Below are 13382 nucleotides of genomic sequence, written 5' to 3'. Positions count from 1 at the left end.
TACCCATTCTCCCAGGCCTTTTTTTTTTTTTTTTAAAGATTATTTATTTACTTGGGGCATCTGGGTGGCTCAGTTGCTTGGGTGTCTGACTCTTGGTTTCGGTTCAGGCCATGGGTCATGGGACGGAGCCCTGAATCAGGCTCTGAGCTCATCGGAGATTTTCTCCCTCTGCCCCACCCCAACGTGCATGCACTCCCTCTCTCTTCCAAATAAATAAATCTTAAAAAAAAAGATTTACTTATTTACTTATGAGAGTAATACACAAACTATACTAATAAAGAAAAAAATTGAAAAAGCAGCAAGACAAAAGAAGTCCCTAACTTAAAAGTGAAAACCCGTAAGGCTACTGGAGATTTCTCGACAGAAACTTGGCAAGCCAGAAGAGAGTGGCATGATATATTCAAAGTGCTGAATGGGAAAAATCTGCAGCCAAGAATACTTCCCAAACAAAAACTAAAGGAGTTCGTGACCACTAAACCAGGCCTGCAAGAAATATTAAAGTGGACTCTGAGTGCAAAGGAGAGACCAAAAGTGACAAAGACAAGAAAGGATCAGAGAAAATCTCCAGAAACAACAACAGAACAAGTAATAAAATAGTTATAAATACATATCAATGATTACTTTGAATGAAAATGGACTAAACACTCCAATCAAAAGATACAGGGTGTCAGAATGGATTAAAAAAGCAAGACCCAACTATATGCTGCCTACAAGACACTCATTTTAGACCTTAAGACGCCTGCAGATTGAAAGTGAGGGGGTGGAGAAACATCACACAAATAGATGTCAAAGAAAGTCGGAGTAGCAATAGAAAGACAAAGTAGACTTCTAGGTTCTTGTATTGTTTTAGTCCTGCTTTGGTATCAGGGTAGTACTAGCCTTATGGAACGACTGTGAATGTGATCCCTCTATTCCATTATTTGTAAGATTTTGATAAAGATTGTCATTATTATTTTTTAAATTTTTGTGGCGTTCGCTAATGAAGCCATCATATGCCTTAGGTTTTTTTGTGCTGGGAAATTTTTGATTCCTAATTCAACTTTCATTCATGTTATTGGTTTAATAAGATTTTCTACTTCTTAGATTCATGATTCAATCTTGGTAACTTGTGCATTTTTAGAAATTATGTTTTTTTCCTAAGTTATCGGATTTGTTAGAACATAATTATTTACAGTAATCTGTTATCACACTATGTATTTCTGTGGTTATCTATTGTATTGTTTCCCTTCCATTTTGGTTCTCATTTTGGTTTCTGAGTCTCCTTTTTTTCCTTAATGTAATTAAAGCATTGCCAATTTTATTTTTTTTGTAAAAACTGGTCATTACTTTCAATGTTATGTTATTGTTTATTATGGCCTCTTATTTATTTCTGATTTTTCTTTATTTCCCTCCTCTACTAAATGTCAGCTGTGTCTTCATTTTCTAGTTCCTTGTGCTATAATGTTACCTTGAGTTTTTTAATACCGGCATTTATAGCATAAATTTCATTCTAACATCTGTTTTCACTGCATCCCATACGTTTTAGAATATTGTTTTCTTTTGTTTTGAGGCATATTTTGATTTGCCATTTATTTGGCCCATTGCTTGTGCAGTAGTGTGTTGTTTTTTACATATTAAATATTTAATATTTACATTGCACGTTTTCCAGCTTTATTGTTGATCTTTAGTTCTGTACCATTGTGGCTGGAAAATACACTTGGTATGATTTCAGTCTTCTTAAATTTGTAATATTTGTTATGCTTCTTTTTATGTGATTTAACCAGGGATTCTTCTGTGTGTACTTGAAGAAAATGTGTATTCTATTTTTCTTGGATGGAATGTTTTACATATATCTTTTAGAACCATATATCCTGAAGTATGCTTCAAATAAGAAATGCTCTTGTTGAAAAAAAAAAAATAACTTTGAGGGTACTCATTTAAAATAAAGCATATCACAGAGAAGGTGGGGGGGACGGGTGAAATAGGTGAAGGGGATTAAGAGTACACTTGTCATGATGAGCACCTGAGTAACGATGTATAGAATTGTTGAGTCACTATATTGTACACCTGAAACTAATAAAATACACTGTATGTTAATTATATAGTAAAGTAAAAATCTTAATAAAAAATAAAATTAAAAATAAATAATTTTTTTAAAACCCTGCATATAAGAAATATACATATATATTATATAAATATATAGAGAGATAAAAACAACAATTCTGTATAAGGAAAAAAATCCAGGGACTAAAGAGAGGTATCTGACAGCAGTGTAGTCAGTAACCAGTTGAAATGAGAGGGCTGGACATAGCAAAGAGGATTCAGCCACTAACTAAATCAGGCTGGCTTATAGGAGAGCCATTCATGACACGATACCCAAACTCACCCTGGTCGCCGCTTAATAGCCCTGTGGACAATGGCTCCTCCACCTTGAATCCCAGGCCCAGGGTTTCCTGAGGCAATGGCTGGACCCAGTGATGGTACATCTGATGTCATTTCTAGCAGAGAAAAATGGAAATATACATTTAAGAAAGATAGTCCTTTCTTAACATTATCATCATCACCAAGTTAGCTGCAAGAAAGGCTCAGTCAGGTAGGGATGAAATCCCAGTAGTTTGCTAGAAAACCCATACGCTCATATCCAGATTGCTCTTCTTGAATTCTTACACTGGTGAAAACATACATTCCCTGTACTTCAGTTCCTCCCCCTTCACAGAGTCTGGAAGAGGGAGTACTATATTCTATCTGCAGCCTTCACTTTTAAAAGCTTGTGATAGTGACAGAATGCTAATCTAAAACAAACATACACACACACTCACAAAATCGGTTAATACATTTTACTCATGCAACAAACATACATAACTTAGATCCTTTTTTAATTTTATTTAGAAAATACACAAAAGAATCCAAAATAACTGGAATTCTAACCTCACCTAGCAATAACAAAGCAGCACTCTCCTTTCCTCTCCCAAAGTGGTGTCAGTGAAAGCCATCTAAAACAGATTTTTTTTTTTTTTAAAGATTTTATTGATTTGAGAGAGAGAGAATGAGAGAGAGCACATGAGAGGGGGGAGGGTCAGAGGGAGAGGCAGGCTCCCCGCCGAGCAGGGAGCCCGATGCGGGACTCGATCCAGGGACTCCAGGATCATGACCTGAGCCGAAGGCAGTTGCTTAACCAACTGAGCCACCCAGGCACCCCAGATTTTTTTTTTTTAAGTTTTATTCATTTATTTGACAGAGAGAGAGACAGCGAGAGAGGGAACACAAGCAGGGGTAGCGGGAGAGGGAGAAGCAGGCCTCCCGCGGAGCAGGGAGCCCGATGCGGGGCTCGATCCCAGGACCCTGAGATCATGACCTGAGCTGAAGGCAGACACTTAATGACTGAGCCACCAGGCGCCCCGCTAAAACAGATTTAAATAAGATCCAATATCTGGGACGCCTGGGTGGCTTAGCCGGTTAAGCATCTGCCTTCAGCTCAGGTCATAATCCTAGGGTCCTGGGATTGAGTCCCACATCAGGCTCCTTGCTCAGCGGAGAACCTGCTTCTCCCTCTACCTGCCGCTTCCCCTGCTTGTGTGAGCACTTTCTCTCGCTCTCAATCTCTCACAGATAAAATCTTAAAAAAAAAAAAAAAAGATCTAATATCACATAATACAAAAATATTCAAACTTCAATTTTAAGAAAATCACTCATCATACCAAGAACCAAGAAGATCTCAAACTGAATGAAAACGATGATATAACAAAAATGTTAGAATTATCTGACAAAGGTTTTAAAGGCAGTCATGATAAAAATGCTTCAACAATTATTAACACAGTTGAAATAAATAAATTGAAAGCTTCGGCAAAGAAACAGTCTCAACAAAGAAACAGGATATAAACAAGAATCAAATAGATATTTTAGAACTGAAAAATAACTGAAATAAAAAAGTTAAATGGATTGATTCAAGAGCAGAATGGAGAGAACAACGAGAAGAATCAGTGAAATGGAAGACAGAACACTAGAAATTATCCATTAGAGTACTGGGAAAGATAAGAGAAAGAGGGCAAAGCTGAAAAATAATGTCTAAAAATTTCCCAAATTTGGCAAGAAATGTAACCTACAGATTCAAGAAGTTGAGTAAACCCCAAAAGGATAAACCTAAAGAAATGCATTCCAACACACATCACAATTAAACTTCTAAAGACTAGTTTTGGAAGTAGCTAGAGAAAAATTACACCTTACCTACTGAAGAAAAATAATTCAAACAACAGCAGATTTTTCACCTGAAACCATGGAGGCAAAAAGAACATGGCACGATATCTTTTAAGTTGTAGGGAAAAAAGAACTGTCAACCCAGAATCCTACAACCAGTGAAAATATCATTCAGGAGTGAAGGGGAAATCAACACACTCTCTGATGATGTACAACTAAGGAGAACTTGCGACCAACAGACCTATCCTTAAAAAATGACTAAACAAAATTCTCCAAAAAGGGAAGAAATTATAAAACAAGGAATTCTGGAACATATCAAGAAATAAAAAAGAACACAGTATGCAGAAATATGGGTAAAATCCATAGGCTTTCCTTCTCCTTTTGAGTTTTCTTAATTACATTTGGTGGTTGAAGCAAAAAATACAACACTGATATGTTTCTGAATGTATATAGAGGAAATATTTATGACAATTAAATTACGAATGGGGATACTAAAGAGAGGTAGGATGTTAACACTTAAAGTGGTAAAATGACACCACCCATAGACTGTGATGTTATGATATATAATGCAATGCCCACTCCAGCAATTACCAGAAAAGCTATACAAGGAGATACACCAGCAAACATTGCATATAAATCAAAATGCAATTCTTTTTAAGATTTTACTTTATTTTATTTTTTTTAAGTTTATATATATATTTTTTTGGTAATCCCTACACCCAATGTGGGGCTCAAACCCAAAACCCCAAGATCAAGAGTCACATACTCTTCCAATTGAGCCAGCCAGGCGCTCCTCAAAATGGAATTCTAAAAAATGTTCAAATAACCTACAGGAAGGCAGAGAAAAAAATAGAGAAACAGAAACCCAAACAAATGAAAACAGCAGACTTAAGCCCTAACATACCAATTTTATTAAATGTAAATGGTCTAAATATACCAATTAGTAAAAAGAGATTAGCAGAACAAACAAAAAAAATGACCCAGTCTATAAGAAATGCTTTCAAAAAAAAAAAAAAGTTGCTTCAAATGTAACAGTAGAGACAGGTTGAAAGGAAAAGGATGAAAAAAGATATATCATACACTGATCAAAGGAAAGCAAGAGTAACTGTATTAATAATAATCAAGTAAACTCCAAAGCAAATAAAATGACCAGAGACAAAGCACATTATATAATATTCAAGCCACCAAGAAGACATTTGGCAGCTATGCACCAAACAAGAGCACTGCAAAATCTGTTAAACAAAAACTGATAAAACAGAAAGGAGAAAATAATTATAGCTGGAGACTTCAACACCCCTCATTCAACTGACAAGACAATTAGAAAATCAGCAAAGATATAAAAGATCTCAATGACACCCGCAACCAACAGGATCTAATTAACATTTACTCAAACACTCTACCCACAATAGCAGGTACACATTCTTTTCAAGTGTCCCCAGAATAAACCTAGATAGGAAATATCCTGGGCCATTAAGCCTCAACAAATTTAAGAATGAAATCATAGATTATGTTCTCCAACTACAATGGAATTAATCTAGAACTCAGTAAGATAACAGGAAAATCACCATACACTTGGACACTAAATGACACATTTCTAAATAATAAATGAGTCAAAAAAGAAGTCTCAAATGAAATTAAAAATACACAGAACTAAAATGCAAATTAAAATACAAGATAGTAAAATTTGTGGAACACAGCAAAAGCTGTACTCAGAGAAAATTTTATAGCACTAAAATGCTTACACTGGAAAAGAGGAAAAGTCAAGTCAATCATCTAAGCTTCCACTTCAAGCACCTAGAAAAAAAACAAAATAAACCCAAAGCAAGCAAAACGAAGGAATAGACAACGTAAACCAATGAATTTGAAAACAGAAAAATACTTTTAAAAAATAAAATCAAAAGCTGGTTCTTTAAATAGATCCCAAAAATGGACAAGGCCTAGCAAACAAAAACTACCAATATCAGAAATGAAAAGAGAGAGAGAAAAAAAAAAAACCAAAAAGACACATATCACTACAAACCTCAAAGAAATGAGAGAGTAGTGGTAATACTAGGAATAACTTACAAACATAAATTTGACAACTTAGACAAAATGGACCAATTCCTTAAAAAAATACAGACCCAATACAAAACAGATGACTTGAATGGCCCCATAAATATTAGGAAATTGAATCCATAATTTAAAAGCTCTCGGGGCGCCAAGGTGGCTCAGTCGTTAAGCATTTGCCTTCGGCTCAGGTCATGATCCCAGGGTCCTGGAATCGAGCCCCTCATCGCGCTCCCTGCTCCACGGGAAGCCTGCTTCTCCCTCTCCCACTCCCCCTGCTTGTGTTCCCTCTCTCGTTGTCTCTCTGTCAAATAAATAAATTAAATCTTTAAAAAAAATAAAAAATAAAAGCTCTCAAAAAAGAAATCTCCAGGTCTAGACGAAGAATTCTACCAAACATTTAAAAAATTAGTATCAGTTCTACACAATCTCCTCCAGAAACTGGTTGAGAAAGGGAACACTTACCAATTCCTCTTAGGAAGCTAGAATTGCCCTGATACCAAAACCAGACAAAATCAGTACAAAAACAAAGCAAACAAACTGACAAAAAAACTAGAGATCAATATTCCTCATGAAAACAGATATAAAAATTCTTAGTATTAGCAAATAAAATTTAACAATATGTAAAAGAATTATATAACATGACCAAATGTGATTTACTCCAGGGAAGCAAACTGGCTCAATATTTAATAATCAATCAACATAATCCACCATATTAGTAAGATAAAGAAGAAAAATAACAGATGATCATATCAACTTATGCAAGAAAGCATTTGATAAAATCCAACACTCATTCCTAATTAAAAAATCACAAAAATAAAAATAGAGGGAAATGTCCTCAACTTGAAAAAAGAATCTACCCCTCCAAAAACCCCAAAACAACAAAAAGAAAGAAAGAAAGAAAGAAAGAAAGAAAGCAAGCAAGCAAGCCTAAAGCTAATATTATACTTAATTGTGAAAGACAATCCTTTTATGATTGGGAACTAAACAAGAATGTTCCCTCTTATCATTTATTCAAACATACTGGGAAACCCTAGCCAGTGCAAAAAATGCAAGAAAAGGAAACAAAAGGCATAAAGATCAAAAAGAAGAAATAAAACTTCACAGATGGCATGTCTTTGTAGAAAATTCCAAGGAATCTAACAAAAAAACTCAGAGCAAGTAAGTGAATCCAGTAAAATTGCAGGATACAAGATAAGTATACAAGAATAAATTGCTTCTATATATTAGCAACTAATAGACACCAAAATTAAAAATACAAAGCTATCTACAGGGACGCCTAGGTGGCTCAGTCGGTTAAGCGGCCAACTCTCAGTTTTGACTCAGATCATGATCTCAGGGTCCTGGGATCAAGCTCTGCATCAGGCTCTGCACTCAGCGGGGAATCTGCTTAAGGATTCTCTCTCTCCTTCTCCTCCTCCCCCTGCTCGCACTCGCTCTTTCTCTAAAATAAATAAATAAGGGGCGCCTGGGTGGCTCAGTCGTTAAGCGTCTGCCTTCGGCTCAGGTCATGATCCCAGGGTCCTGGGATCGAGTCCCACATCTGGCTCCCTGCTCGGCGGGAGGCCCGCTTCTCCCTCTCCCGCTCCCCCTGCTTGTGTTCCTGCTCTCGCTGTCTCTCTCTGTCAAATAAATAAAATCTTTAATTAATAAATAAATAAATTAATTAATTAATTGTGGGGTGCCTGGGGGGCTCAGTTGGTTAGGTATCTGCCTTTGGCTCAAGTCATGATCCCAGGGTCCTGGGATGGAGCCCCACATCAGGCTCTCTGCTCTGCAGGGAGTCTGCTTTGCCCTCTGCCCCTCCCCCCATTCATGCTCTCCCTCGCTCGTTCTCTTTCTCAAATAAATAAAATCTTTAAAAAATATAAAATAAAATAAATTTTTAAAAAGCTACTTGTAATCACTTTAAAAAAAGAAAAAAATACTTGAGTATAAATACAACAAACACAGGACTTGTATGCTGAAAACAACACAACACTGATGAAAGGAATCAAAGATCTAAATAAATGGAGAGAGATACCATGCTCATGATTTTAAAGACTCAACATAATAAAGATGTCAATTCTCTTCAAACTGATAGACAAGTTTAATGTAATTCCTATCAAAATTCTATCAAGATGCTTTTATAAAGAAGATAATTCTAAAATTTTTAAGGAAAGGTAAAGGAACTTAATAGCTGAAACAATTTTGACAGAGAAAAGTGGCAGGAATCAGTCTACCCAATTTCAAGGCTTATTATATATCTATGGTAATCAAAAGTATGGAGTCTTGGCAGAGGGACACAGAGCAATGGAAGCCAGAAACAGACCCACACAAATATGCCCAAACGATTTCTGACAAAAGTGCAAAAACAATTCAATGGAGGAAAGATCATCTTTTCAACAAATGGTGCTAGAGCAACTGGACAACTGTAGATGAAAAACTGAACCTCAATCTAAGCTTTGCCCTTTATATAAAAATTAATCAGAATGGATCACTATGTAAATGTAAAAACTATGTAACGTTTAGGGGGGAAAAAAGGAGAAAATCTTCAGGATCTAGGTCTAGGCAGAGTACTTAGATTTGGCACCAAAAGCATGATCCATGAACAGTAAAAGTGATAAATCGGATTTCATTAAAATTAAAAACTTTTAGTCTGTGAATGACTGCCAGAAGATGAAAAGACAAGTAACAGAGTAGAAGAAAATACTGAAGGAAAGGATTTGTATCCAGAATATAAAAAGAACGCTCAAAACTCAACATTAAAAAAAGCAGTCTGGGGGCTCCTGGGTGGCTCAGTCATTAAGCGTCTGCCTTCAGCTCAGGTCATGATCCCAGGGTCCTGGGATCGAGCCCCGCATCGGGCTCCCTGCTCGGTGGGAAGCCTGCTTCTCCCTCTCCTGCTCCCCCTGCTTGTGTTCCTGCTCTCAATATCTTTCTCTCTGTCAAATAAATAAATAAAATCTTTAAAAAAAAAAAAAAAAGGCAGTCTGACTACAACAGCGGCAAGACATGAAGAGACAGTTCACCAAAGATACAAAAATGGTAAATATGCATATGAAAACACGATCAACATCATTAGCCATGAGGGAAATGCAAATTTAAGCCACACTGAGATGCATTACATACCTATTGGAATGGCTAACATAAAAATAAATAAAAATACCAAATGCTGGGAAAGATACAGAAAAAGATCACTTATACATTGCTGGTAGATGTAATACAGCACAGCCACTTCAGAAAATAGTTTGGAAGTTTTTTTGTTTTGTTTTGTTTTTCAAAGATTTTATTTATTCATTTGATAGAGATACAGCGAGAGAGGGAACACAAGCAGGGGAGAGTGGGAGAGGGAAAAGCAGGCTTCCCGCGGAGCAGGGAGCCCGATGCGGGGCTTGATCCCAGGACCCTGAGATCATGACCGGAGTGGAAGGCAGACGCTTACGACTGAGCCACCCAAGCGCCCTGGGAAGTTTTTTTAAAAACTTGGGATGCCTGGGTGGCTCAATCGGTTGGTTAAGCACCTGACTTCGGCTCAGGTTAAGATCTCAGGGTCCTGGGATCAAGACCCGCATCCTGCTCTGCACTTAGCAGGAAGTCTGCTTCTCCCTCTGCCCCTCCCACCGCCCCCCCAATCAGGAATGTACTTTTTTAAAATTTGAAACAAATACTTTTGTAAAGCATTTATTAATGTAATTATTTTTTCTTTTAGTTTGTTAATGGCATGAATTACAAGTTTTCTCAGGTTGAACCATCTCTGAGTTCCTGGAATAAACCCTACTCAGTAATTGCAGTAGATTGAATAATATAAAAATGCATGTCCACACAGAATCTCAGAATGTGACCTTACTTGGAAATAGGGTCCCTGAAGATAAAATTAGCTAAGACTAAGGTCATAATGGCTTAGGTTGGGCTATAAATCCAATGACTGCTCTTTTTTTTAAGATTTGAGAGAGAGAAAGCAAGAGTGCATGAATAGGCACACACACAGGGCAGGAGGAGGGGGAAAGGGAAAGGAGAGAAAGTCTCAAGGGAACTAGCGCTCAGCACGGAGCACTCAGCACCAAGCACTCAGCACTGAGATCAGGACCTGAGCAGAAACCAAGAGTCAGACGCTCAACCCACTGCACCATCCAGGTGTCCTTGACTGCTTTCTTTTTAGAGGAAGGAGTGACACATTGGATACAGGGACACAGAGATTGGAGTGACATGTCCAAGCTAGAAAAGAGGGAGAGATTTCTCCCTCAGAGCCTCCAGAAGGAACCAAAGCTGCCAACATCTTCATTTCAGATTCTGAGCCTCCAGAGCTGTGAAAGAATACATTTCTGTTGTTTTAAACCCCCCAGTTTGTTAATTTGTCACAGCAGGGAAACTAATAATGATGTATGATTCTTTTAATATACTCTGGATTTGAATCACTAATATTAGCCCCTTTCAAATGGAAAAACAGGGTAGCATAGTTAAGGAGTATTCTTATTGCACTGAAATCAAGTACCTTCTATTAAAATCACAATTTTACAGCCTTGCCTGAGGAAAGCATCCACATCCTAGAGACCAAATGGAAAGCCAGGGATCTGGGTCAATGCACTAACCTCTGCGTCTAGAGTTCTTCCAGCCTGCTCCTACCTTCAGGTCCTGGGCCTGAGCCGTGGCCTCCAGCCCAGCCATCCCTGATGCAGACTGGCTGCCCCCACAGCCCATTTCTCCTGCCTAATGGGGTTTTGTGCAATTCGGGAGTTTTTCCATAAACTGACCCTTGTATTAATAGAGCCTTTAGGAGATTTCTGTTAGAAACTAAGGACCTCCCTTCAGCTCTGAATAGCTTTTTCCCTTGATTCCAACTAAAAGATTTATGTACCTTTCTAGTTCACTCAAATTTGTGGGTGGCTTCTCTCCCTTTCCTATTCTACATTCTTTAGTCCTACGTTAGCTTTACATCTCAGAAATGGTGAAATGTACATCAGTCCAATAAAATATGAAATAACAAAAAAAAATCACAATTTCACAGAAATTACAGAAAAATAGTAAATATATTTTAGTCAGTCAAATAATCTCCCAAATTTACAGAAAAGCTACTTCTAAATGTAACTTCCTTTCCTGAAATAAGAGAAATAATATAAAACTAAGTCACTCAAAACACACAATGAAGGAAAACAGGAATGATAAAGGAAGCATTAAAAGTTGGATGGGGGACCCGGGTGGCTCAGTCGGTTAAGCGTCTGTCTGACTCTTGTGTTTTTGGCTCAGGTCATGATCTCAGGGTCGTAAGATCAAGCCCCACACTGGGCTCAGTGCTCAGCACGGAGTCTGCTTAACGCTCTCTCTCTGCCCCTCCCCCAACTCACACTTACCCTCTCCCTCTCTCAAATAAATAAATATCTTTTTAAAATATTTTGGATAGTAAAATGTTCAAAAAGAAACCTTGGGAACAATAATTCATCATGTTCTTAATGTCTGAAATATGAACTTTGGATATGTTTTTAATGTTTTATTTATTATTCCTAAAATCTACCTCCAAATTTTATTTGTAATAAATTGCACCCAACCGGGTCTCCTGGGTGGCTCAGTCGTTAAGCGTCTGCCTTCGGCTCAGGTCATGATCCTAGGGTCCTGGGATCAAGCCCTGCATCGGGCTCCCTGCTCAGCAGGAAGCCTGCTTCTCCCTCTCCCACTCCCCCTGCTTGTGTTCACTCTCTCGCTGTCTCTCTCTCTAATAAATAAATAAAATCTTTAAAAATAAAATAAAATAAAAAAATAAATTGCACCCAACCTAAAAACACAAAACCTCTTTTATGCATGTCTTTTATTACAAGCCCAAGCATTTATAACTGCCTTTAATACTGGATAAAGAATGTACTTAAGTACTCATCATTAAAATGATGATGCATTATCACAAACTAGTAACCAAAACAGTATGGTACTGGCACAAATACAGACATATAGGCCAATAGAAAAAAATAGAGAGCCTAGAAATAAATCCTTACATGTATAGTTAAATGATTTAACAAGGGTTTCAAGACAATTCAGTGGAGAAAGGACAGTTTTTTCCAACAAGTGGTACAGGGAAAACTGTTTATCCACAAGCAAAAGAATGAAGTTGTACCCTTACTTTATATCATACATAAAAATTAACTCAAAATAGATCAAACTCCTAAATGTAAGAACTAAAACTAGTTAACTCTAGAAGAAAGCATAGGAGGAAAACTTCATGACAATGAATTTGGCAATTTCTTGAATATATCAAAAGCACAAGTAACAAAAGTAAAAAAAAAATAGATAAATTGGACTTTATCACTAGAAACTTTTATGCATCAAAGAACACTATCAGGGCGCCTGGCTGCTCAGTTGGTACAACATGCGACTCTCGATCTCAGGATTGTGGGTTCAAGCCCCACGTTGGGTGTAGAGATTACTTAAAAATAAAATCTTAAAAAAAAAAAAAAACACTATCAAGAGAGTAAAAAGGCAACACATGGAATAGGAGAAAAAATTTGCAAATCATATATCTGATATGGAATGAATATTGAGACTACGTAAATAACTCCTACAACTCAACAACAACAAAAAACATAACCTGATTTTAAAATGTCCAAAAGACTTGAATAGACATTTCTTCCAAGAAAATACACAAATAGCCAATAAGCATATGAAAAGATGCTCGACCATTACTAATCATTAAAGAAATGCAAATCAAAACTACAATGAGATAGGTATCACCTCACACCCATTATGATGGCCACCACCAAAAAATTTTAAAAATTATTTTAAACATTTTTTGGGCGCCTGGGTGGCTCAGTTGGTTAAGCGACTGCCTTCGGCTCAGGTCATGATCCTGGAGTCCCGGGATCAAGTCCCACATCAGGCTCCCTGCTCAGCAGGGAGTCTGCTTCTCCCTCTGACCCTCCTCCCTCTCATGCTCTCTCTCATCCTCTCTCTCGCAAATAAAATCTTAAAAAAAAAAAAAATTATTTTAAACATTTTTTAAATAATAAAAAATAAATGAGTGCCTGGCTGGCTCAGTTGGTAGAGCATATGACTCTTTATCTTGGGGTCGTGAGTTCTGGCCCCATGTTGGGCACAGGGCATACTTAAAACTTTTTTAAATTAAAAAATAACAAGTATTGGGGCACCTGGATGGCTCAGTCAGTTAAGTGTTTGCCTTCGGCTCAGGTCATGATCCTCCT

The 13382-nt window shown here is 37.2% G+C and overlaps 1 protein-coding gene across 5 annotated transcripts in view; it reads right to left on the bottom strand.

The window, feature by feature from the left end:
- ARNT (aryl hydrocarbon receptor nuclear translocator) overlaps positions 1–13382 on the bottom strand; it is a 70744-nt gene that overhangs the window by 45020 nt on the left and 12342 nt on the right. For all 5 annotated transcript variants that reach the window (XM_032397141.1, XM_032397142.1, XM_032397143.1 and 2 more), the window contains exon 2: positions 2366–2477. In XM_032397141.1, the coding sequence (XP_032253032.1) occupies positions 2366–2477 (112 nt within the window). The remainder of the gene's footprint in view (positions 1–2365; positions 2478–13382) is intronic.

This window comes from Phoca vitulina, unplaced genomic scaffold, assembly GCF_004348235.1.
Source record: "Phoca vitulina isolate PV1807 unplaced genomic scaffold, GSC_HSeal_1.0 scaffold96, whole genome shotgun sequence".
NCBI lineage: Eukaryota > Metazoa > Chordata > Mammalia > Carnivora > Phocidae > Phoca > Phoca vitulina.
Note: the sequence above shows the minus strand (reverse complement) of the source record. Positions and strands in the feature narration are given on the sequence as shown.